Consider the following 25000-nt stretch of genomic DNA (forward strand, 5'->3'; position numbering starts at 1 on the left):
CTCTCTCTCTCTCTCTCTCTCTCTCTCACACACACACACACACAAACACACACACACACACACTCATTCATTCTATCTGTTTATCTATCGATATCCATCGTATAACGATAAAGAGATATAGAAGGGGAAAGGACAAAGGAGACGTGACAAGATAAGACATGATCCAAAATAAAAGCTATAAAACTGCAGGATGGCTGGCCGGTTAGTATTGCGTGTCTTCTCTTAACAAAATATGATAAATCTAACGTTTTGAATTTTAAATGACCTCAGAGCTTTTTGACTGACCCATACAGCTTGTGCTCTGATTATTTAGAATAACGTGACTCCTTCATTTTTTATAAACTTCTTCTTAAAATAAAATAACATTTGTCTGTGCTGTTATACATAATTCTACCTAGACGTCTAACTATCATTTCAATTATGATTTTCTTTTTAAAATTTGAGTCATTTAATTTCACAAAAATCATCAAATATAGGTCCTCTGGGTGTGGGCTGCAGTTTCCTTACCCCGCTTTGCCATCTTGCTTAATCTTCTTACTCTTTTAACCCTATTTCAATCACAAAGGCCGTGTGATCCATGTCCAAATACCTATTATGGGTCACGACACCTCTGACCCCCCCCCCCCCCCCCCCACACACACAAACACTCCCCTCCTCCTCCCCCCCCCCCCCTAAATTCTCCTGATACTAACAACAGATTAACAAACCAGAAAGATAACACAAGTAACCACTGGTATCAATACGCCATTAACAATCTGATCCACGGTCAAACAAACTACACAACAATTGATTAATCTATCGTGCAATGATAAACGAACGTAAGTCAGGTTTCTATAAGACCGGTGTCTGAAGGCTACAGTCTGAAATCTATACTGCCGTAATCTTAAATAAAATACGTATTAAAAATTCCCAACGAAATGAATAATCCATGACACATCTTGTCTTTAAATGGATGATGGCTTTGGTGTTGGTATTTGTAGAAACATCTTCCAATACAGAATAAAATGTGATGATTCTCTTTGTTTTTATTTTTGTGGGTTTTTTGTTTGTTTTTGTTTATTTTTTGATTGGATGGAGGGGTTTTGTTTTGTGTGTTTGTTTTTTTTTTTTTTTTTTTTTTTTTTTGTTTTTAAATATTCTTTTTGATTGTTTTTAAAAAATTGTTTTGTCTTTATTCAATTTTTGAATAACCTTTGTGTTTCTACGTTTGCTTGTTTTCATTTCAATTGTGCAATTACCCCCCCCCCCCCCCTCCTTTCCCGTGACATTAACTTTTCTTTACTTATACCTTACCTATACATCTAGCAGCCTACATTTTACAATATCAATGAGGTCTACTATCAAAAGACTTTATACTTTGACTACAAACTCCATAACAGCCATAAACTACTATACGATCCAAGAAAACTACAACAAAGATATCAAAGCACTTGCTGTAATCCAACTATGTATTATGGTCACTTGAGGTCAAATCCTTACAACAACAAAGACTTGAGAAGGGAAGTCAACGAGACGACTTGACTGCGACTATGTAAGTTCCATTATTTTGGTAACAATGGACCGTGGCTGTAGCCCCTTGCACGTAAACTATCGATATGTAATCATATACCATGTGTTACCGTGTGGAATGCCTTTGCTTTTGATATGCATTATAATACCGATATTGTTATAATGAATTAGTATACTCTTTCTCTTATATAGTTATACGAAATTGTGAAATAATGAAAATGTTGCTGCTGGAAGCTCGAAGGAAAAAAATAACAATTAGTATGGAATTGTAAGCTTCAATTTATTAGACGAAGGCAGAAACTGTGGACGTTTCGGGTTTCCCCTTTATCAACAAAACAGGGTGAATAAAACACTACAGACGAATGAGGTAGTGTGATAGAGCCGCTGTAAAGGTGAATGTGAAAGCTGTAAAATTCCCTAGCAGAGCCAGTTAGTGAGATATTCAGGGTAGACGTTAGAAAATTTTGTTGTGCACTGCCATTTCATTGTTAATCAAAGGGGAAAATCAAGGCCTCATAACAAATGGCAACGAAGTGGCTTATAGGCAAGAAATTGATAGATTTGTGTCTTGGTGTGATGCCCACCACCTAGAGCTTAACATAAGCAAGACAAAGGAGCTAGTGATTGACTTTAGGAGAGTGAAGGAACCGATAGAACCGTTAAAATTAAAGGACCAATTCGTCCAGCGAGTTCCTCACTACAAATACCTTGGTGTAACGATTGATGACAGGCTCAAGTGGGATGAACACTTGAAAATAATTAGGCATAAGATGTGCAGACGTACATATTTTTTATCGAAACTCTCTCAGTTTAGAATAGATAAAACCCTCTGCACATTATTTTATAGAGCAGTAATCGAAAGTGTTTTGTCATTTTGTATAACAGCTTGGGGAGGCAATTGCTTAGCAGTGGAAAGGAACAAAATAAATTCAAATATTAAAAAATCCATTAAACGCTATATAAATGATGTTGACGATGTAGATCTTTTATACGAGAAATTTTGTATAAATAAAATAACTAAAATATTAAATGACCAGTATCATCCACTAAGACCATCAATTATTATGTCAGAAAGAAGTGGTCGCCCTTTCTCTATTTCAACGAAAACAGAGAGACACCGAAAATCTTTTCTGCCGTCCAGTATTAGGCTTTATAACAACAAGCAATAATCATTTTATATAATTATTTCTCATTTTTACTTTTTTAAAATATAAATATTAATTTATTAATTTATTTGTTTTGCAATCTTTTCAATTTTCAATTTATGGTGACAGTTTTAACTATTTTACAGTGTTGAAATTATTCATATTATAAAGCGCAGCTCTGGTTATAGAGCTGCTCCTTTTTTATATATATACATCCTATTTCCATTGTATTTTTATATTATGTGTAAATTATAACACGTCTGTACAAAAAATTTCCTTTTTGGGATGCAATAAAGTATTATTATTATTATTATTATTATTATTATTATTATTATTATTATTATTATTATTATTATTATTATTATTATTATTATTATTATTATTTTACCATATTATCTACCCGGGAATATACTCATGTCATCATCATCAACGTCTACATTCCACCATCATCAGACAACACCACAGCGAAAAATATTTTGAGGAAAGAAATACAGGACATTCAAATTAAGTCACCCGATGCCGTATTGATGGTCACTGGCGATTTTAACCAATGTAACGATTTTACTCTCCCGGGACTTCATCAATACGTGGACTGCGAGACAAGGGACAAAAAAACATTAGATTTATTCCTGTGTAATATTAAAAATAGTTATAAATGTTTACCCCGTGCCCCATTAGGTTTATCTGACCACTGCATGCTCTTGCTACTCCCCACCTACCGCCCTGTTTTTAAACGTGTAAAACCAGTAAAGAAAAGTGTACAGATCTGGAACGGAAGTGTGTGTGAAGATTTGCGTGGTTGTTTTGAATGCACTGACTGGAATGTTTTTATCGAATCATGTGATAGTGTGGATGAGCTGAATGACTGTGTGAGTGAGTATTTAAAATTCTGTGAACAGCTAGTGTCTTGTAAAAAAGAAATAAAATATTATCCTAACAACAAGCCTTGGATAACAAAAGATCTGAAACTTTTATTGAACCAAAAGAAAACTCTCTATACTAGTGGAAACAAAAAAGATCTGAAAACAAAACAAAAAGAGATAAAGAGGGTAATATCTAGTTGTAGAGATAAGTACAAAAATAAAATTGAAAAATGCTTTTCTTCTGGGGATATACGGGACACGTGGCGGGGGCTTAAAACTGCTGTTAACTATAATCCAAAGCCCACGATTATATCAGAAGATATCGAAATTGAAACTTTAAATAAATTTTATTCACGTTTCGACACAGCCAACAAATTTGATATTGAAAATGAAAAACATAAATTAGACAGGGCTTTGGAAGATGAAATGACTATTGAGGTCAGTGAAGAGGAAACAAGATTCGTATTTTCGAAACTAAACGAGAGGAAGGCTGCTGGGCCGGATGGATTGAAAGGAAAACTATTAAAAGAATGTGCCCACCAGCTTTCCCCATTTATACACATATTTTTAACTGGTCCCTCCAATGCGTTTCGATCCCTGAAATTTGGAAAACTTCAAAAATTATTCCTGTTCCAAAAAAAGAAAAACTTGAAACTATGAACGATCTCAGACCTGTTGCACTGACTTCAATAGTCATGAAATCTTTAGAAAAACTTGTTCTTGTTAAAATTAGGAATCAGTTTATGCCATTGAGTGATAGTCATCAATTTGCTTACAAACCAGGACGTGGCGTAGAGGATGCCATTTTGCTGTTTACAAACAACATCTACAGGCATCTAGATCACGCTAGGAGCTATTGCAGATTGCTTTTTGCAGATTTTTCTTCAGCGTTCAATACAATGCAACCTCAGTTGGTTGTTCAAAAATTGACTAGTCTGAATTTAAACAAGTATATAATTGCTTGGGTGCTCGAATTTCTTACGGAGAGAGCACAATATGTTCAATTAGGACAAAACAAATCTTCCTGTATAACTACTAATACTGGTGCTCCTCAGGGTTGTGTATTGTCCCCAGTATTATTCACAATATACACGAATGACTGTAGAAGTCAAAACCTGAGTGTACCTTTAATAAAGTTTGCAGATGACACCGCTCTTCAAGGCCTCATAACAAACGGCAACGAAGTGGCTTATAGGCAAGAAATTGATAGATTTGTGTCTTGGTGTGATGCCCACCACCTAGAGCTTAACATAAGCAAGACAAAGGAGCTAGTGATTGACTTTAGGAGAGTGAAGGAACCGATAGAACCGTTAAAATTAAAGGACCAATTCGTCCAGCGAGTTCCTCACTACAAATACCTTGGTGTAACGATTGATGACAGGCTCAAGTGGGATGAACACTTGAAAATAATTAGGCATAAGATGTGCAGACGTACATATTTTTTATCAAAACTCTCTCAGTTTAGAATAGATAAAACCCTCTGCACATTATTTTATAGAGCAGTAATCGAAAGTGTTTTGTCATTTTGTATAACAGCTTGGGGAGGCAATTGCTTAGCAGTGGAAAGGAACAAAATAAATTCAAATATTAAAAAATCCATTAAACGCTATATAAATGATGTTGACGATGTAGATCTTTTATACGAGAAATTTTGTATTAATAAAATAACTAAAATATTAAATGACCAGTATCATCCACTAAGACCATCAATTATTATGTCAGAAAGAAGTGGTCGCCCTTTCTCTATTTCAACGAAAACAGAGAGACACCGAAAATCTTTTCTGCCGTCCAGTATTAGGCTTTATAACAACAAGCAATAATCATTTTATATAATTCTTTCTCATTTTTACTTTTTTAAAATATAAATATTAATTTATTAATTTATTTGTTTTGCAATCTTTTCAATTTTCAATTTATAGTGACAGTTTTAACTATTTTACAGTGTTGAAATTATTTATATTATAAAGCGCAGCTCTGGTTATAGAGCTGCTCCTTTTTTATATATTATATATACATCCTATTTCCATTGTATTTTTATCTTATGTGTAAATTATAACACGTCTGTACAAAAAATTTCCTTTTTGGGATGCAATAAAGTATTATTATTATTATTATTATTATTATTATTATTATTATTATTATTATTATTATTATTATTATTATTATTATTATTATTATTATTATTATTATTATTATATAATAATAATAGCACAAGTATTATAGCATATAGTAGTAGTAGTAGTAGTAGAGTAGTAGTAGTAGTAGTAGTAGTAGTAGTAGTAGTAGTAGTAGTAGTAGTAGTAGTCAGTGTAGTAGTAGTAGTAGTAGTAGTAGTAGTAGTAGTAGTAGTAGTAGTAGTAGTAGCAGTCGTAGTAGTAGTATTTAGTAGTTAGTAGTAGTAGTAGTAGTAGTAGTAGTCAGTCGTAGTAGTAGTAGTAGTAGTAGTAGTAGTAGTAGTAGTAGTAAGTAGTAGTAGTAGAGTGTAGTAGTAGTAGTAGTAGTAGTAGTAGTAGTAGTAGTAGTAGTAGTAGTAGTAGTAGCAGTAATAGTAGTAGTAGCAGTAGTAGTAGTAGTAGTAGTAGTAGTAGTAGTAGTAGTAGTAGTAGTAGTAGTAGTAGTAGTAGTAGTAGTAGTTGCTGTTTTTGTAGTAGTAAATCATATATATTTATGCAGTTTCATAGAGAGTAATTCCATGATTTTATAACGCTTAATGCGCTTCATGATTTTTTAAATTTTTCCACGACAAGGCCGTACAAGAACTCAAGTTCCAAGTGTTGCTGTACAATCACCTTATTATTCAAGCACTCGTCTCATACTGCTTACAGCTATCCGTCAATAATCGAGCCGAGCTGGTAAAGTGTATTGCTCAGAGATTTACGGTCACTGTCACCGATGTAATTACTAAACAATTAACATTGCTTGATTTGTTATAAGGCAAAACACTGACTCAATTAAACAACAAACATTTATGATAAGTCCTTCAGAGCCGGAGTTATCCCGGTTTCTAAAGCGTGAAACGGACAATAGCAATTGCTTGCTACCCTTTGGATAGAGCGCTAGTACTTTCCGCCAGATCTAACAGATCCAGCTATCCGATCACTGCTGGGTTGACAGGGGGAGGGGGGTCAGAAAGAAATCTCGACTGCACTGGGGATCGATCACGGTCCTTTTGATTGTGAATCGAGGGCTCTACCAAATGATATATTGGGACCCCCTATTTATGATAAATAGTGATCAATAATGGGAATGATCTATATTACATTTCCATGTGCTCGAGGTCATTGGTCACATTGGAATATGTGCTCAAAGTGGCCCACATAGTGAAAAGTGTTCACAGTTTTTGAAATATCTAAAATCCCGATTGGCCATTGTGTTCAGCTTGACACATGGGTATACTTACAACTTTCATAAACAAAGCAGCGTGTTTACATTTCTGAAGAAATATCCAATCGTTGGACAGCAACAAATTATGTGATTGATGACTTGGTTGGACGAAAACATGAATAAAGATCGCTCCCATTGGCAACGACGCATGCAAAGGTAAAAAATGTAACGTTAAACGCTTATGTTTTTTTTTTAGTGTATTGGTATAAGATGACCCTTTTGGCTGTAAAAGAATTTTTTTTTGGCCGGTCCTTTTCAGTATTTGCCGATGAGGACATTAATTACCATTACTTTCACAACAATAATTATAATCGTTCACAATCAAACTTTTAAAAATTCCTTTTACAGCCTGGGAATAATCTAATATTTTGTGGAATCAAATCAAGAAAATAGGGAGCAGGCACTGGTGTAAGATAAAGATCTGAGAAAGTGTGTAAGAACCAGTGCCAGACAAAAATCTTGCTTTGTATGGCATTGTTTCCAGACTTTTATCTACTATTACGTGCACAAATCATTTTTAAAAAGTATCCACTAGAGGCCTATTTAAATGAATAATGAACAAAAGTGTGATGTCAAAATACTGGTTCCAGTCTCCTTGGAAGTGTGAATCAGTCCTCCAGAGGATTGGATATAATACCCTGTGCAACTTATATTCTGGTTTCAGAGTGATGACATCTTTTTTTCTTGCCAATGTAAATGCTGGCTGTCAATAAAGATCTTCCAGTCTTGCTCTTTTACACCCCGTAATCATAAGAATCGGCCTCTATACACCCTGATACTAAAAATAATCATACCACCTTATGATTCAATATGTAACGTATTTATTTCTAATCCTCCGGAGGACTGGTTAAACACTTCCAAATGTCACGACATTAGCTTCCCATTTAATCATGATACCCAACCCACCTTTCTGAGGTCCGTCATCTCCCGATGCAGTTCCCGGTTGTTCTGTTTTTCCCTTTCGACCTGTGACATGAGATCGCTGCTTCTCCTGTTAGATTCATCTTTGAATTGCCTGATCTGCCATTCTTTGTCCTTCTCAGACCGGTCCCTTTCTCTGTTTACAGCCTCGATCACCTACAGACACAAGTAGATAACAAGTAGACCAATGAGCTACCAAGTCAGTGTCACCAAGACAATTAAATTTATTTACTAATAATATGTGCGCTATGTGGTCTATTGGTATGGCACTCGCTTTCGGACCGGAAGGTCCTGGGTTCGAGCCTCGCTCGGCACATAGTTGAGCCCTTGAAAAAGGCTCTTTACTCAGTTTCTCTCACCGTACTCAGGTGTAAAATGAGAACCTGGCCGTTAACAGCGTTGTCTCTGTCCGAAAAAATGTAATATCGCCTAAAAGGCGTCATGTCCCGTCCTACATGTTAAGTGTTGCTGTTGGCCAGGGACTCCTTGTAAAGCGTTTTGAGCACGTTTAGTGGATTTTGCGCTATATAAATGCTCCATTAAAAATATATGTAACCCAACATCTCAAACGTATACAAGGCCGGGAAGGTATAGGTGCGTAAAATGAGTAGATGGCCGTTAACTCACGCAACCCTAACACCAACTATCTCGGTATTTGGCTGTGGTTATTTTACCCCATCAGGCATCACTTACATTTTTATTAGACATTATTTACGTATTATCAAAGTTAAACCTACTATTTTTAATATTTTCGTGATATTGAAGTAACCTATTTATATATCATTTTTCTTTTGGATTGAGCAACTAAGCATTTTTTTCAATTTTGAACAGTTCTAAAAGTCTTTAGGGAGAGGGGACAGCAAGGAGGTAGAACGCTAGGTCAAGTGAGTTAACAGCGTTCTCTCTCTCCGAAAAAAACAGTGTAATATCGTCTGACAGGCGTCATGTCTCGTCCTACATGTTAATTGTTGCTGTTGGCTAGGGATAGGTTTGTAAAGCGCTTTGAGCACGTTTAATTGATATTGCACTATAATAATACTCATTTCCTTTGGGGGTATTAGATTCTTATGTTTTATTTGATAATTTTCAGTCACAAATGGACTTTTAAACAAAGGTTCCCAAAGCGACGATCTTATGGTGACGCTAATGAAAATGAAGTAGAAATCCTTGTGCACGGATATTTCCCGGTGTAAGATCGTAGCCATCGTAAAGTTATAGTCTGACACTGACCACAGTCTTTTGCCACAAAAGAAAACAAATCGTGAGTTGTATTCAATGAAATAATTTGTTTCCTTGAGCTCTACTAACAACTCACTAGACGCTACAAAACCTAAAAAATGACGTCAAACTGCTAGTCCTGGAGGGCTCTAGTGTCAGGCTATAATATTATGTTAACGATGGCTATGGTAAGATCGCAGAGGGCTCGTATAAGATCGATTGTGCTCTGTTGTCTTGAGCAAGTCAACACAACACAGCTCAGAGCTAGCTCAGAGTGCTATTTTAATATTGTTTTTTTTCTTTTCAATGTGACTTAAAATAATACAAATCACTGAGAGAATAACAATTCTACTTAGATAGAAAAAAAATTTATTCTAACCTGTTGCTCTGTTTCAATTTGCTTGTCACTTTCCAATCTTCTAAGCTTATCTTGCAATCTAAGGATTTCATCGTTCTTGACCTGAGGATGTAACAGTAACAAAAATAATAGACATTGTGTTTACGTATAATCCCGACGTATATTAATTTCCAGGTGTGACAATCCAATTTGTTATGGGCTCATTGCTGTAATGGAAATACTCTCAACCAACACAAAATAGTGTCCATTACATAATGATAATCCATGCCCACAATATTTGCACTTGGTTGTCAGACCTGTTGATATATGCACGTCGATGTAGCCCAATTTTACAGTTTAAACATGGTCACTGTACGCTAAAGATCTCTTATTTCTTCCAGCAGAACAGGGACAATTTTTCCATTATGTAGTCAAATGTTAAAACATTGTTTTTGTAATCACACTCCTATAATGACAAATGTGAGAAATTTATTCCCTCTTTAATCGCATGGGGTAAAATGTGTGAAATGGCGTAACAAAAGACACAAAGAAGGGTGCGTTACCTTTGTCACCAATCTGGTTACTAACCAACTCTGTGTCGACTGAATTCGTTACTAATTAAGGCCCGCTTGAAAACCTTGTGCATGTAACATTTTAGGTCATAAAAAATGGAGATCAAGCTAATTTTCTTTTTGTTTATTTTTAAATCAGACATAGCTCGCAGAATTTTTAAAAAACGATACAAAAGAGTATTTCGGAGATGTCCGGTTCATGGTGTCGGACTTTGCACACTCAGTAAGAATTTTTAGTTACTCTTTAGAAAGGACGCTAGCAATACTTACATTGATCTCCCTGGAATGTTCCGTCAACATTTGGGTGAGTCTGTCGTCACTTCTAAGACCGTTATCCCTCCTTTCTTTCTCTACCTCAGATCTCATTTCTTCCATTGCTTTCTGTCTATCCAAAAACATGGACTCTTTCAGCTTTAGGACGGCAGAGCTCTAAGTGATTGGAATAGAAATAGAATAACGATAAATTATAGAATACATGTGGCTCGTTGATGCAAAGTGGTTTTTTATATCGTGATGACCCGAATTCTGGAAAGAAAAAAGTTGAAGTCTAATTTATAAAGTTTTAATTAAATCATGATGCTGTTTTCGCGGAGAATAAGATTTCTACACTTCAAGAAGAGCAAACTTTATCATTTTGGTAATTTTGTATAAATTGGTTTCTTTCAGGGGAATAATACTATAATGCGACATTTTGTCACAGATTTTACGACGGGCAATAAACAAAAAAAAAATCCCACAAAAGTAAAGTATTAATAAAACAAAATTCATCTTGCCCAGTCATTGCAGAGGCAAAAGGTCCACTTTACATCGCGAAATAATTCATCAATATGCTCAAATGCTTTTAAAGGAGTCTAAAAACCAACAACAATACAACATATATAAGACAAAACTTGACAATTGAAAGACACCATTACAATCGTTTTTGAAAGGGACAACGATATTGCTGTCCAGGTCTTCATTTTACACCTGAGTGTGGAGGAAAAGTTATGTAAGTAAGGAGGTTTCCGAGGACTTATCACTGTGCCACCCTAGTGACTTGGATCCAACAGGTCTCAAACCGAATGTACTACCATTGGACTAAAAATCTGAAGATGGCGAAAATGTTTGTGCCTTTTTGTCGAATACATGTGTGATCAATCATGTCAACATGGTATTTTATGGTGGAGAACCTCAGTTACTAGATAGAGAGATATACTACTATTATTAGATAGATGGATAGATTATTAGATAGATAGATATATTATTCAATCAAATCAACAGATTTAAAGATAATAAACCAAACATTTTCTGAAAAGTTTTTGAGCTACACTGTAGTTTTAATTTTATTCTAGAATCCATTATATTAACTCACTCAACCCTAACACCGACTGCATCCGTAGTTTACCCCAGTTACTTTTACTCCCATGCCTATTTATTACATTTTATGAGGTGTAGCATCAATGCTAATGTTTTTAGTTTTTACATATTTATGGTAGAGTCTAGTTGAATAAAACGATCAATGAATGTTCATTTTTAATACATTTTTTCCAATTTTGAAAAGTAGCAAAAATCTCTAGGATTGAGTGAGTTAATATTGGCACATTCAAATGCATTAAAGAGACAATAGTCATAAAAATGATTGGTAAATTCCTTACCGTTTCTTTCTTCAATCTTTGCAAGGCCTTTTTCTGTTCTGTCGATGTTTTGTGCCTGTCTTGTCTCTCTTTGGTCAATACAGATTGCATTTCACTGATCTGAGCTCTGGGGGAGAAGATAATATTGGTTTGTTTTATTTCTAAAATTAATCAGCAATTTTTCCGTAACCTTTTATTTTGAGACCAGCCAAAAGTCGAACAAAGACGGAGTAGAATGACTGTCCGCTACTCACGTATAGCGGGATCGAAGTAAAAAAAAAAAAAAGACAGAATTGGCATATCTGGAGCTTTTCCCCTGCCCTCTTTATAAAATAAATGAATCTTTTTTTGTCGATGAGTTGTTTGACAGGCCTTTTAAAACTTAGTTTTTCATTGCAAAACACATTGTTACAATCGGAATTTCATTCCAAAAAATACCAAGTTGTCTCCATGTTGCTGCTCTTATTAGGTACATTTCAATCGGCCCATTTTTGTAAAGGAATAAAACTTTACGAGCTTCCGCTTACCTCAATTTCTCAATGATGGTGTCCTTTGACCCGTTATCTTCGTGAACGTCCTTGACCCTGACCCTCAGTTCATTCACTTCCTCTTCTAATCCGTTCATCTCTTCGGCTAGGCGCTTCTTCCTTTCCACTTGCTCTTCTTTTGCAATCTTTTTGATGTCTTCACACTCCATGATCTTTTCCTGTATAAGTAAAAAAAAAAAACGATCTCTTTAATCAAATTACCTATTTATTGTTTTCTACTTACGTTACCTTCTAAAGAGTTGTTCAATTCTTGATTACTCAATACGATTAGTACCTATGCCCAGCGGCGTAGCCTGGTCATTTAGGAGCATGGGGCTAGATTTGAGATGTGTTGTCGCATATTATCTTTTAGTTATGGATATGAGAGAGAGAGAGAGAGAGAGAGAGAGAGAGAGAGAGAGAGAGAGAGAGAGAGAGGAGAGAGAGAGAAAACATTTAATGCACTCAATTATTTTACCTACGATTTGTATGTTCTTTGTAACTTGTTCATAATGCCTGCCTAAGGATAAGCGATAGCCACTGTCAATCTGTGCACCTATGTGAACAGTACCAAGGGTTTTCAATCTAGTGGTGCTATTTAAATGTAAGTTGGACTTCTGATGGTTCAATGCTCTCTGTGTTAAATTTTTCAAACAGGTAAATCCACTTCTTGTCCAAGACAATTCTGTATTGCTGTTATCGCCAAACAAAATACAATTAAAACAAAATAAACTCTTCTTTTCTATTCTCATCGTAAGCCAAGGAAAACGACTAAACCAATCTTTATCAAATGACCGATTCTGCTCCCCGTCTTTAATAGTGAGTACAAAATCGTTTGGTTGATGGGGACCGAGACTTTTAATCAAAAGTTTATTTTCCCTATTCAAAGAACTGGTCAACAGGTAATAGACGTGATTCATCACACTTAATAGCAATTAATTAAAATTTAAAAAACAGACACTGCATACATCAGATTAACACTCGAATTATCAATAAACATAACGTACAGTCTCACACTCAAGTTAAAAGGGACAAGTGGAATTCAATATCACATGCCTGACACGCCTCGAAGAGGAATGGGTAACAGGTACAACACGATTGCCATTAATTAGGTCATTGTATGAGGCTGCGAGTAAGAAAGCCACAATGACTCAGTTCAAAGTCAAGATGCCTCTTCATGCCCACAGTCATAGCACACGGCAAACGTGAAATGCATCGCCTAGTTGTACGTGGGAATATGGCTGGAAGCCTTCTCAACCTTTAAAGCCACACGCTGTACTGATTGGTCAGGGGCACGAGTATGACTCGAGCTGTAGTAAATTCAAAGCGGTGTGATTGGTTCAAGTTTTGAGGCTCGGTAAGGGTAATGAATTTCATTGTTTGTGAAACAGAAAATTAAAAGTGTGATTTTTTATTGTTAAATTCTTACATACTTTCAAGACAATGACGACCTGTGGCTTAGCCTTAATAGCCTTTAAGGCCCTACGCCACTGCCTATGCCCCGTTGGGCTGTTTGAGAAAACTAGAATGAAATATTTTAATGTCCCCTCTTGTCTTAATACACCGTAAAATTAAAAAAAATCTGCAGCGGTCAATTATTCAACTTAAATATCTCCGCAACCAAAAATAACCATATGCAACTATTTATTATCTTATTATCCCTGCCTCCCTTTGAGGTACCACAATTACTTCTTACACTGACCCATTTAAGGCCAGCTTCTGTCCATTTTTCTTTTTTTTTTAAATTTTCAACGTAACTTACTTCATATGCAATCAACTGTCTCAATCAGAATAGAACGAAATTGACGTCACTCACCTCGTTGTTTTTTGTTTTCAGTCAGCAATTTTTATGAATAGTTCTCACTAAACTGTATAAACCAGACTATAAACGTTTATGGTGTTGTGTGTTGGGAGGTTATATCACGCTGGCAGATGTTATGAGTTCTTTAACTACACGCAAAGCATCAAGTGAACTTGACAGTGAAAGTATATTTTTAAATGCCAAATGATAGAACTTGAGCAGAGTTTAATGACTTCATTAAGGAGTGTGAATGTTATTGTCTAAACTGTAAAAGCTGTGTGGCCTTGAGCACGTCACATCGCCTCGGATCACTTGGCAGATCTCATTGCGGCTGATGCCTGTCTGGGTTATTCTAATCTTACCTTGGAAGAGACCCTAAAGACAAATTTCCCATTGGGGTTGATTAACCCTCTCCTTACCAGCCATTTTCAGGATTTTCCCCAAAACTTCACACCCAACGAATATAAATATATATTTTTTATCACTCAGACACAATAGCAGTAAAATTCTTGCGAGACATAGTTTCTTTAGCAAAACATGCTCTACAACACACTGTTCATTATCTTCAAATTTAATGACGTACAAAAGAAATTTGAATGCGAAAAATGTTGGTTGTATCGTAACGAATGTGACGATTTTCCTGTAGTTGGTAAGGAGAGGGTTAAAGTCTTCAAGAGAAGGTGGGAATGGTTGGGACATAATATGTCACAGACCTGCCGAAACATTGACATGGAAGGCTTTGCACCCCAAGGAAAGAGGAAGCAAGGCCGACCGAAGAAGACCTGGAATATCAGCCGACAGGACCAGGTTAAGATTCCCAGCATAGCTCCAAGTTCCAGTTAGCGCGAAAAGGATTAAGTAAGTGTGAGAATGATTATTACGAGGAATTTAGTTCCTACCTGAATGATCTGATTCTTCTCCTTCTCCATCCTCCTGAAGGCAGCCTCGAGTTTGGTCAGTTGTACTTGACCATCTCCCCACCCACTCTGTGTCTCTTCTAGCTTAGACATGATGGTTTCCAATTCCTGTAGACAAAATGTTTATATATTTCATGACCAACCTACAATTTGAGTTAAATCAAATCTTTTTTTTTTGTGGGAAAATAAAATGCTTACAGAAATGTATATTATGCAACAATCTCGGTTATTGTATTAACTTCGTTTGTTTAAAATGAAGTTTAAAAAATAGTTTATAGAGTAGTCCTTCAGTGCTATGAGCCCTGTAGAGCCAGATTTTATCCCAATTTCTATAACGGGAAAGAGACAATAGCAATTACCTGCTAACCTTTGGCTGGGACGCTAGTCTTTTGCAAGGTACTTTCCGCTAGATCTATCAGGCCCATCTACCCAATCACTGCTGGTCAGAAAAAATATCTCAACTTCACCTCAGTCTCTTTGCGTGTGAAGTAAGTGCTCTACCAACTGACTTATCAAGAACACCCACCCCTCTTTCACCCATCTCTCTACACGCACTCACACTAATTAATGAGGAAAATCAAAATCAAGAAATAGCAAAAAACGAACCTCTTGTAACTCCGCTCTCTGCAGACGACCTTGTTTTTGTTCCCTGAGCAAGTCATCTTTGGCCGCCTCCAACTGCCTGACAAGTTCGTCCCGCTCCAGAAGTAATCCCTCAACGTTCCTCACCTTCGTTTTCAGACAAAGGTTTTCTTCCTTCGTGCTTTTAATCTCCAAGCACTGCGAAGTACAATAAGAGCAAGATTGAGACATAGGTCTATTCAAAATATTCTTTTTTTTTTTTTCTATAAGGCGGTCTTGTGGTATGACAATCGCTTTCGGATAGGAAGGTCCTGGGTTCGAGCCTCGACCAGCAAAATAGTTGAGTCCTTGGAAAAGACTATTTACTCACATTATCTCACCGTACTCAGGTGTAAAATGAGTACCTCTGACCGTTAACAGCGTTGTCTCTGTCGGAAAAAATTTTAATATCGCCTAATAGGCGTCATATCTCATTATACATGTTACGTGTTGCTGTTGGTCAGGGGCCCTATGTAAAGCGCTTTGGACACGTTTAGTGGATATTGCGCTATATAAAAGCTCGTTTTTATAGATCTAAAACCAAATTTAATTATATCGAAATAAAAATTCAAACATTTGTTTGTTAATGACCTCTTAAAAGACTTGTTTTACTCTCAATTTCAATTAGCTATACTTTCTAGTATTGTCGAATAATTTGTTGGTTTTTCTTATATCCATTCTTAGTCGAATCCCTATGTTGGTGCCATTTAACCGTCTTGTTATCAATCATAGGAAAATTCTTTACGATGCAACCAACCTTTTTATCGTTCTGATTCCTTTTATACATTATAAAATTTAAAGACTTTTTGTTATAGCTATAAAAACTTGACACTGTATTGTCATAATAAATCATTTTTTCTGAACGCTATTTTATACAGAATTCATATGCTGCTGTTCTGTATTCAGTCGCCTAAAGAGTTGTTTTACAATTCCAATGTGATTGGAACCAGTTTTTTTTTTTACCATTATTTTGTTCCCAAATATTGTTATTGTGGAATCCAGTAAAGTTTATCCTTTTCTGATTAATTATTTTTTACTTACATCATCCCTCGTAAGGCCCAAAGAATGAATATTTTTGTTCTCAGCCATTTTGTTCTTTAGTTCTGCTTCCAATGTCGAAATCTGCTGTTTCTTCCTTCTCATGTCATCCACAAGACGCTCCAAATCTTTGGTCGCGTTGCCTCTCTTGAACTCGATAACCATGAGGCCAGATCTAGTACCAGGGGAAATAATTCAGAGAATGTTATATTGGATGTCTTCTTTCACACAGTTATTTCCCTTAGTTTACACGTGATTTTTTCGTCCTGGAATGTAATTCTTCAATATCGCCATCATCATCATCATCATCATCGTCGTCGTCATCATCATCATCATCATCATCATCATCATCATCATCATCATCATCATCATCATCATCATCATCATCATCATCATGTGAATACTGATGCATAAAAACTTATAATTGGCTTAATTTTGTAATATAAAATAGTAGGTACTATTGGTATGATAAAATATTCTTCAAGTTTTTTAAACAAGTGATGCCCATTATCGATTCAAGTCAGAGGAATGGAAATATGGAAAATTTGGAGGTAAGAGGAAATGAAAATTTTTACCTGGCATCATCAGCCAATTCTCTGGCATTTTTCAATTCTCCTTCTGTTTCCTTGAGTTCTCTCTTGGTCTGCAGCAAGGCTTGGCGTAACGTCTTCAGCTCATGACTTGCAATCTAAAGGCATGGAATCATAGCAGTGTATTTATATATGCATTTATGAGATTCAAAGACGGTAGTTGTAACTTAAAAACGCATTCCTTAAGATTTCACTTTTTAGGAGTCAACTATCCAAGATTTTAATGCCTCATAAACTTCTGAAATTAGATTCTTTTTTTTTTTGTAGATGCTTTTCAAGGCATCTACAACAACAACAACAACAACAACAACAACTACTACTACTACTACTACTACTACTACTACTACTACTACTCTATTACTACTACTACTACTACTACTATCAAACTACTACTACTACTGCTATTACTACTACTACTACTACTACTACTACTACTACTACTACTACTACTACTACTACTACTACTACTACTACTTCAGTAACATTTAAAGAAAAGTTGAATCTCCCAATACTGTCTTGCATTAACCCAGAAACAACAAATGTGACCCACAGTCTCAATTCAATGATATAATCGGGATGGACCCGGTTCCAAAAATTGAATTTTAAGAGGATAATGTTAATAATAACACTACTCGAGTAGTTTGGAAAATGACATTAATTCTTCTTGTCGGACAAATGAAATTTAATGAAGTGTCATGTTTAACTTTTGGACAAACAGTCAATCATTTCGTATGGTTGAAAAGGTGGGTTAGGAATAAACATCTTACCAGTTGATCTTCTACATTAGAAAATTGTGCTGACGTGTTGCTTATCAAGCTGGCGAGATCAGCTTGGGGGCTCTGGTGAAAAAAGAAAAAAAAACAATTAAAAACATTTTTTTTACATTATCTAGTTGCTTTGTAGTGTATCTATGGCACACAACGCTTCTAAACAACTGTTTTTACACTCCTACTAATTTTATCAACTACATTGTGAAGCTTCTTTTTTCCCTCTTCTGTTTTTCATTAACATTATTATCACCTCCAATATCATTGTCATCACCATTATCATCTTCATCATCATCACCATCATCATCATCATCATCATCAATATAAAAATCATCATCGTCACCATTATCATCATCATCATCTTTTTCTTAACCCTCCTCCTCCTCCTCCTCCTCCTCCTCCTCCTCCTCCTCCTCCTTCTCCTCCTCCTCCTCCTCCTCCTCCTCTTCCACCACCACCACCACCACCACTAGCACGACCACCACCACCACAACCACTTCCCCTTCCTCATTATCCTTCTATCTCTTCTACTTCATCTTCCTATTCTTATATTGTAACAATTTAAACCATGATAGAATAGTCTATTACAAAACATCTATCAAAACGATAATGATAATAATGACACAATAGAAACCGCATAAAGCCCACACTCTTAAGGTCAACTTCTCGTTAAGGCCAACAACTCTTGTTGGTCCAAAATTATCTGCTCTTCATATAAGTAAAAGTGTGTTCCACTGATATTGGATAAAGTCAACCAATCGTTCTGGTCCGGCGGTGTTGGCTTTATCAGGATTCCCGTTGCGTTTCAAGAATGTCGACAGGTGCCCCTCAAAGACGTTCCTTCAAAAACATAACAAAAAAAAAAGCAAACCACTGATTTTGTCCGCTATTTTAAAGAAAAAGAATAGGAAGAATTCAACAAATTCAGTAGATTGTTCCATACACATTTCCGGGCTCGACATTATCGTTGTTTGAACTTTATAACAAGATTTATAAAGAATTGTAATTTAAATATTATCACAACATACCTTCGACCTTGACCTCGCGCGTTGACTGGATTTGACCTCTGATTTCGGAGGCGGAGAGTGAGAGTAGATCGGTGTCACCCTGCCCAAGTCTCGATGGGGAGGTGCTGGAGAGGCGGATCTGGCTCTTCGTTCTCTCTCCATCTCTCTTTGAATTCTTAGGGACTCTCTCTCGATCTCTCTTGCATCTTGGTCAGCTGTTATGCTATCCAAGTAACTCACACTTTTCTTTTCAGATCTGGTGGGATTGAATAAAAAGTAAAAACCAAAACCAAAATTAGTATAAACATATTTTTAAGTCTTACCATGCTATATGCATTCCACAACGCTACACATTCTTCTTCATAAGGCCACACAGAAGCTATATCTTGTTCATAAAGCACAAGTAGTCGGTCGGTTGCTTCATCAGTGGGGACTTTCCACCTGTCCCGCATGTACACGGTGTCGACAAGAAGAACCTGAAACCGCAGAGCATCTTATCGATGGTTGTGTTTTGACGAGACTATCGGGCGGGATCGCTGCCTGAGTAGATCATCATAACATTGTAGTATGAGACCATCTGAAGCGGTTGTCCGTTGATTGTTCCTTACTAGCACTCCTAAAGTGTATGTAAAGGTTGACATCCTGACTGGGGTTTTTTTCTAATTTGAGCTTTTATATAGCGCAATATCCACTAAACGTGCTCAAAGCGCTTTACATAGGGGTCCCTGGCCAAAAGCAATACTTAACATGTAGGACGAGACATGACGCCTGTTAGGCGATATTACCATTTTTTTTCGGACAGATACAACGCTGTTGACGACCAAGTACTCATTTTACAACTGAGTAAAGAGCCTTTTCCAAGGACTCAACTATGCGCCGAGCGGGGATCGAATCCAGGACCTTCCGATTCGAAAGCGAATGTCATACCACAAGCCGACTTAAGTGGTGTGACATGTGTTACAGTAAACATGTCCCATCGTGCCAAAACAGTATTATGTCGAAGTGTACCAGATGTCAGAAAGGGACTTGAAGCGTTGATCACCAATACGTGTTTTGTTAAGGCACTTTTGTTACAAATGGCAAGCACTGTTTAGCATGGTCAGTCACCAGTTTATGTCATGGATTACAAAAAATCCACTTCGTATTATTAGGTAAGATACCGTAAACACAGTACCGCATTGGACTCAGTTGTGAATGGGTACCTTGATACAGACAGTAGCGGGTCTTGTAAGTAAAACCAAATCATAACGTTTTCTAATATGAGAGGTAGGATTGATTATTCATTGAGAATTTAAATAATGCTGATTCATAACCACCGTTAAGTAAATTATCCTTGTTAATATCGGATTATCTGTATTTAATTGTATGTTTCATGTTATTATATATAAAGTTTAATTACTTTTATCGTCAATCTGTTAGTATAAATAAATAATTTAATCAGATAGCTGAAATCTATTTTAAACCAATTCTGAATTTTCTTTGCCTTATTTCGCAATTAACATTTAAAAATTGTATAAACCAAGAAACTATTATGTCATGATTCTCGATTGATCCGTTCCAAAGCTCATTACATCCTAATTAGCAGAGATAAGGTGTCAAAGCACATTACGCAACCGCTTGTCACACCTATAGCTTCTAATAATAAAGTTAATATATTATTAAATGATTATTTGTTCTAGTTTTGTATCAAGTTTAATTGTCACTAAATCTATTAAATTATGAAATAATGTATATTGCGCAAACGTTAGATAAACACAAAAGATTAGAATGATAAAGTGAAGATATTATTAAAAGATCATGTTTCATATAATTTTGTATCAATTTTAATTTTCACAAAAACAAATTTAAAAATAAAATAAAATTCACTTTATTCACCCATAGGTGAAATTTGTCTTAGGGTCTATTCCAATGGAAGTCTGGATGGAATAACCCAGGCGTCAACCGCAGTGCAGCGCCGCAAATTGAGCTAGTGCGAGGTGACTTGCTAAAGGCCACACAGAGCAGCGGCGGGTGATCGAACCCGGTACCTTTCGGGTACGAAGCAAAGACCGAACCGCTGAGCCAAGCTGACCCCTAAACTTATTAAATAATGAAATAAAAGGCTTCGACAACAATGTGACTCATTGTCTTTATCTGCCCTTATGTAGGGGTAAATACTATGCTATGGAAAAGTCAATGTGACGATATTGCGATAAAAAATCATTAAGCGATTAAGTATTTGTTGCTTATGAAAAATATGTTCACATCTCATATTATTAAAGCATCGAATCAGTTGACCCGTCTTCTCTGAGACAAAATTATTCTATAGCGCAAAGGATCAGTCCGGTTTGTTTGGGGTTTTTTGTTTGTTTGTTTTGTTAGCATTTCAGTGATTATTTGGTTAATAAGGTAAAGGGCAACATGATTTTCTTCGCAACATCGATGATGAATACATAACGCAGATATTATTGTTGTTGTGATGACAGATTCAGATGACTTTGGCAGCAATCTTGATGATGATGATGATGATGATGATGATGAGGATGAAGATGATGAAGATGATAATGATGATGATGAGGAGGAGGAGGAGGAGAAGGAGGAGGATGGTGGTAGTAGTGGTGGTGGTGTGATGGTGGTGACGGTGGTGGTGAGATATATGGTGTTTATGGTGGTAAAAACCCTACCTTTTTGTCGATAATGCACATCGAGATTGTGATTTCATACCAAATTACATTATCAGAGACAATTGGTCTCTAGAAAAAATGGTTCATTTTTGTTTTCAATCTCATCTTCTATTTGGATTTGCTTTTACTAAAAGCCTATACCATTTATTACCATAGTATGAGGTAGTGAATATAATTGCACTGAAAATCAAATTATCAAAATTTGGAAATGATATCTCAGTTATGTGCGAATCCCTTTTATGTGCATAAGGCTCTTTTATTGATAGACTAAATTCTATTGACTTAGGCTTTGTTTCCTTGAACATTTCACACGTTACACAACTTAACTCATGTATGAAGGAGCACCTGGCAGTCCCCTGTGACATTCATCAAAAGAATAATCATAGAATAGGATATGGGCTATACATTGATAACATACATTTTGTTACAACAATTTCACAAAATAAAGCACAATGACACGTAAATAGCGCTTGAACTTTTAAGGGATTATAATATTATGGTCAATCAGCTTCAAAATACTGAATTAATTTCCCAAGCAGAGCATAATTTGATTCCAAACTTTCATTCTAAACAACCAAAGTCATCATCATTTTTGTACTTCCACTTTCACAGATTCAAATCTCTACCTGTAGCCAATAGGATTCAATAGTCTGATGTCACGTCCGCCCAGCAACCAGCAGCTTGGTTTAAAACAAAGAAAATCGGTACTTTTTATTCTTCATGCTGGCTAGAACTTTTTGACATGTCATGTGATCATAATGTATAAAAGTCAAAACATGATCCAAGTTATAATGACTTTCTCATCTGGATACACTTTTATCTTCGTCCGAGAAGTATTTCATAAGGGCGTCGCTATTGTTCCGAAAGTTTATAACCAGTTACTTAGTTGCCATTCGTCATTACAGGGGAACTGACGTCACGACTGTAGAAGCCTATTGAGTTGTTGCAATTTCATTGAAATACTTACTTGGGTACCTTGCAATCTTCAGTATTGAAAGATACTTCAGAGAAAGCGTTGGGATCGAATGGCATAATTTGATTCAAAATATTCTTCCCATACAACCAAAGGCGGCATCATTTTGTACTAGCATTCACTTAGAGTCAAATCTATAGCTATTTGAGTTGCTTCAATTTACTCGAATACTTACTTGGGTACCACACAAGCTTCAACGTTGAAAGACACCTCAGAGAAATCGTTGGAATCAAAGGTAAACGTTTTGTTGAATCTATGTGAACGAGGGGGTCGGCCCCGCTCGTACCGGTAGGGCATCAACATAGTTTGTGAGAAATAAATAACTTTTTGAGGACACTCTCTCACACAAGAATTATCCGATTCCACACTTGATGATTATTGATGGCCACGAAGACTAGATCTCAAATCATTTTACATCTCTAAGCATTGTTCTCGTAATTATCAAATTATAGCGTTTGTTAAACATTGTGTCAATTTTAAACACTTGGCAAAAATGTATAAAGCTGAATGTGATTATGATTAACTTTTATAGTTGTTGTTGTGCAACACATTTTATTTTTGATAATAATAACAATGATGATGATGATGATAATAATAATAATAATAATAATAATAAATAATAATAATAATAATGACAACAATAATAATATTACTATTATAATGATAATAATAATAATAATAATAATAATAATAATAATAATAATAATAATAATAATAATAATAATAATAATAATAATAAAACAATAATAATAATAATAATAATAATAAAATAGTAATAATAATAATAATTACCAATAGCCATATATGCTTCATTTTAACAAAGCCCGTAGTGATTATATACCCATCAGAAAAAGAAATCTACAAAAAAGAGCAAATTTAACGAGGTTTATCAAACTTAAGATGACACCGCTCAAACATCACGTCACAATACACTGCGACCACCACCAAAAGGAAATGAACAATGACTATTGTTCATTGTACAATAAAGATAGAACATCATTTGTAACATTCAGCACTAGATACTAACAGCAAATCAGTTTTCAATTATTTTAGTTGTTTGTCGCCTTGCGATTTTTTCATATCTTTACAAAGCTATGGCCCTCCCAAATATTGAATAAACGCATTTACTACAAAGTCCAGTCCCTTGATTGATGTGCAATAAATATTAATTACAAAGATCTATTCACATGGGACTGGAATTACAGTGTTGTGGCTTGTTGTCATTATGAATGTTTTGCTTTTTTACTAAGAGAAACCAGCGAGCCCGAAACAATAATGCTTACACTTGTGGTTTTCTTTTTATAGTGTTCACTGTGTTCGATCGTAGCCATCGTTAACTTATAGATAGTATGCGCTTGGCTAAGAAGCTCATAACATTGCCATCCGGAAGTATAACGGACCAACACACAAAACTGTGTGTATCAATGAACGTTTATAGTCGGGTTAATACAGTTCAGTGAGCATTACTCATAAACGCGGATGGCAAAAAAACAATAACATAGACCTGAGTGACGTCATCATCGAACTATCTATAGCCTGACACTGACCAAAAAATGACGTCAAAATGCCAGTCTTTGGCCACAAAAGAAAACAAATCGTGAGTTGTATTTAATAGTTCAACCAATGGGACCACTTGTTTCCATGAGCACTACTAACGACAACTCACCTTTTGTTTGTTTGTTTGTTTGTGTTATTATTGCTTATTTTGTTTATTTAAAGATTAATTCCCAATGTAAACTTTTATATTACAATAACAATATCCAGTAAGTTATTTATACTCTCAAATTTGATCCAAAGCCAAGTGCAACACTTTACCACACAGGACGAGAATGTGGTCTGTTGGGTTTTTTTGTTTCTATCTTTTCTCGACAAGGACAACGATGCGGCCATCAAGTACTCCTTTTACACCTTAGTTAAGTGATAGAATACAAGGAAAGAGCCGCATAGAGCAGGACCCAAGCCCAAATCTACAGGTTGCAAGCTGAGTTTCCCGCCACAAGATCGCAGAGCTTACATATTATATTCCACTTGAGAAGAAAGAAAATATCGCTTAATACTTAAGCCTTATGGGGTGTGACACTCGTCTTCGGAGCTGTTAGTACCTGGTTCGAGTCCCACTTTAGACGGCAGTAAAAGATGAGTCCTTGGGAAAAAGACTCTTTACTTACATTCTCTCACTATACTCAGGTGTAAAAGGAGTACCTTGTCGGGAATGGTGTTGTCTCTATGGGGAAAATGTAATAGAACCTTACAGGCGTGATGTCTTGTCCAACATCTTAAGTATTGCTGCTGGCTTGTAAAGCATGTTGAGTACGGTTAGTGGCTATTATTATTATTATTATTATTATCATCATCATCATCATCATCATCATCATCATCATCATCATCATCACTATTATTATTATTATTATTATTATTATTATTATTATTATTATTATTATTATTATTATTATTATTATTATTATTATTATTTTTTATTATTATTATTCATATCATCATCATCATCATCATCATCATCATCATCATCATCATCA

At 35.7% G+C, this 25000-nt stretch overlaps 1 protein-coding gene across 3 annotated transcripts in view; it reads right to left on the reverse strand.

Annotated features, from left to right (window-relative positions):
* Window positions 1-25000, reverse strand: part of LOC144967856 (uncharacterized) — a 177026-nt gene that overhangs the window by 22258 nt on the left and 129768 nt on the right. For all 3 annotated transcript variants that reach the window (XM_078905579.1, XM_078905582.1, XM_078905580.1), the window contains exons 11-21: window positions 18852-19086; window positions 17824-17895; window positions 17042-17154; window positions 16470-16641; window positions 15414-15587; window positions 14790-14915; window positions 12090-12268; window positions 11584-11689; window positions 10220-10378; window positions 9420-9500; window positions 7808-7978 (exon numbers count right to left, since the gene is read on the reverse strand). In XM_078905579.1, the coding sequence (XP_078761705.1) occupies window positions 7808-7978; window positions 9420-9500; window positions 10220-10378; window positions 11584-11689; window positions 12090-12268; window positions 14790-14915; window positions 15414-15587; window positions 16470-16641; window positions 17042-17154; window positions 17824-17895; window positions 18852-19086 (1588 nt within the window). The remainder of the gene's footprint in view (window positions 1-7807; window positions 7979-9419; window positions 9501-10219; window positions 10379-11583; window positions 11690-12089; window positions 12269-14789; window positions 14916-15413; window positions 15588-16469; window positions 16642-17041; window positions 17155-17823; window positions 17896-18851; window positions 19087-25000) is intronic.

Source organism: Berghia stephanieae, chromosome 3 (genome assembly GCF_034508935.2).
Source record: "Berghia stephanieae isolate SIO BIC M18660-M18661 chromosome 3, UCSD_Bste_1.3, whole genome shotgun sequence".
Classification (NCBI taxonomy): Eukaryota; Metazoa; Mollusca; class Gastropoda; order Nudibranchia; family Aeolidiidae; genus Berghia; species Berghia stephanieae.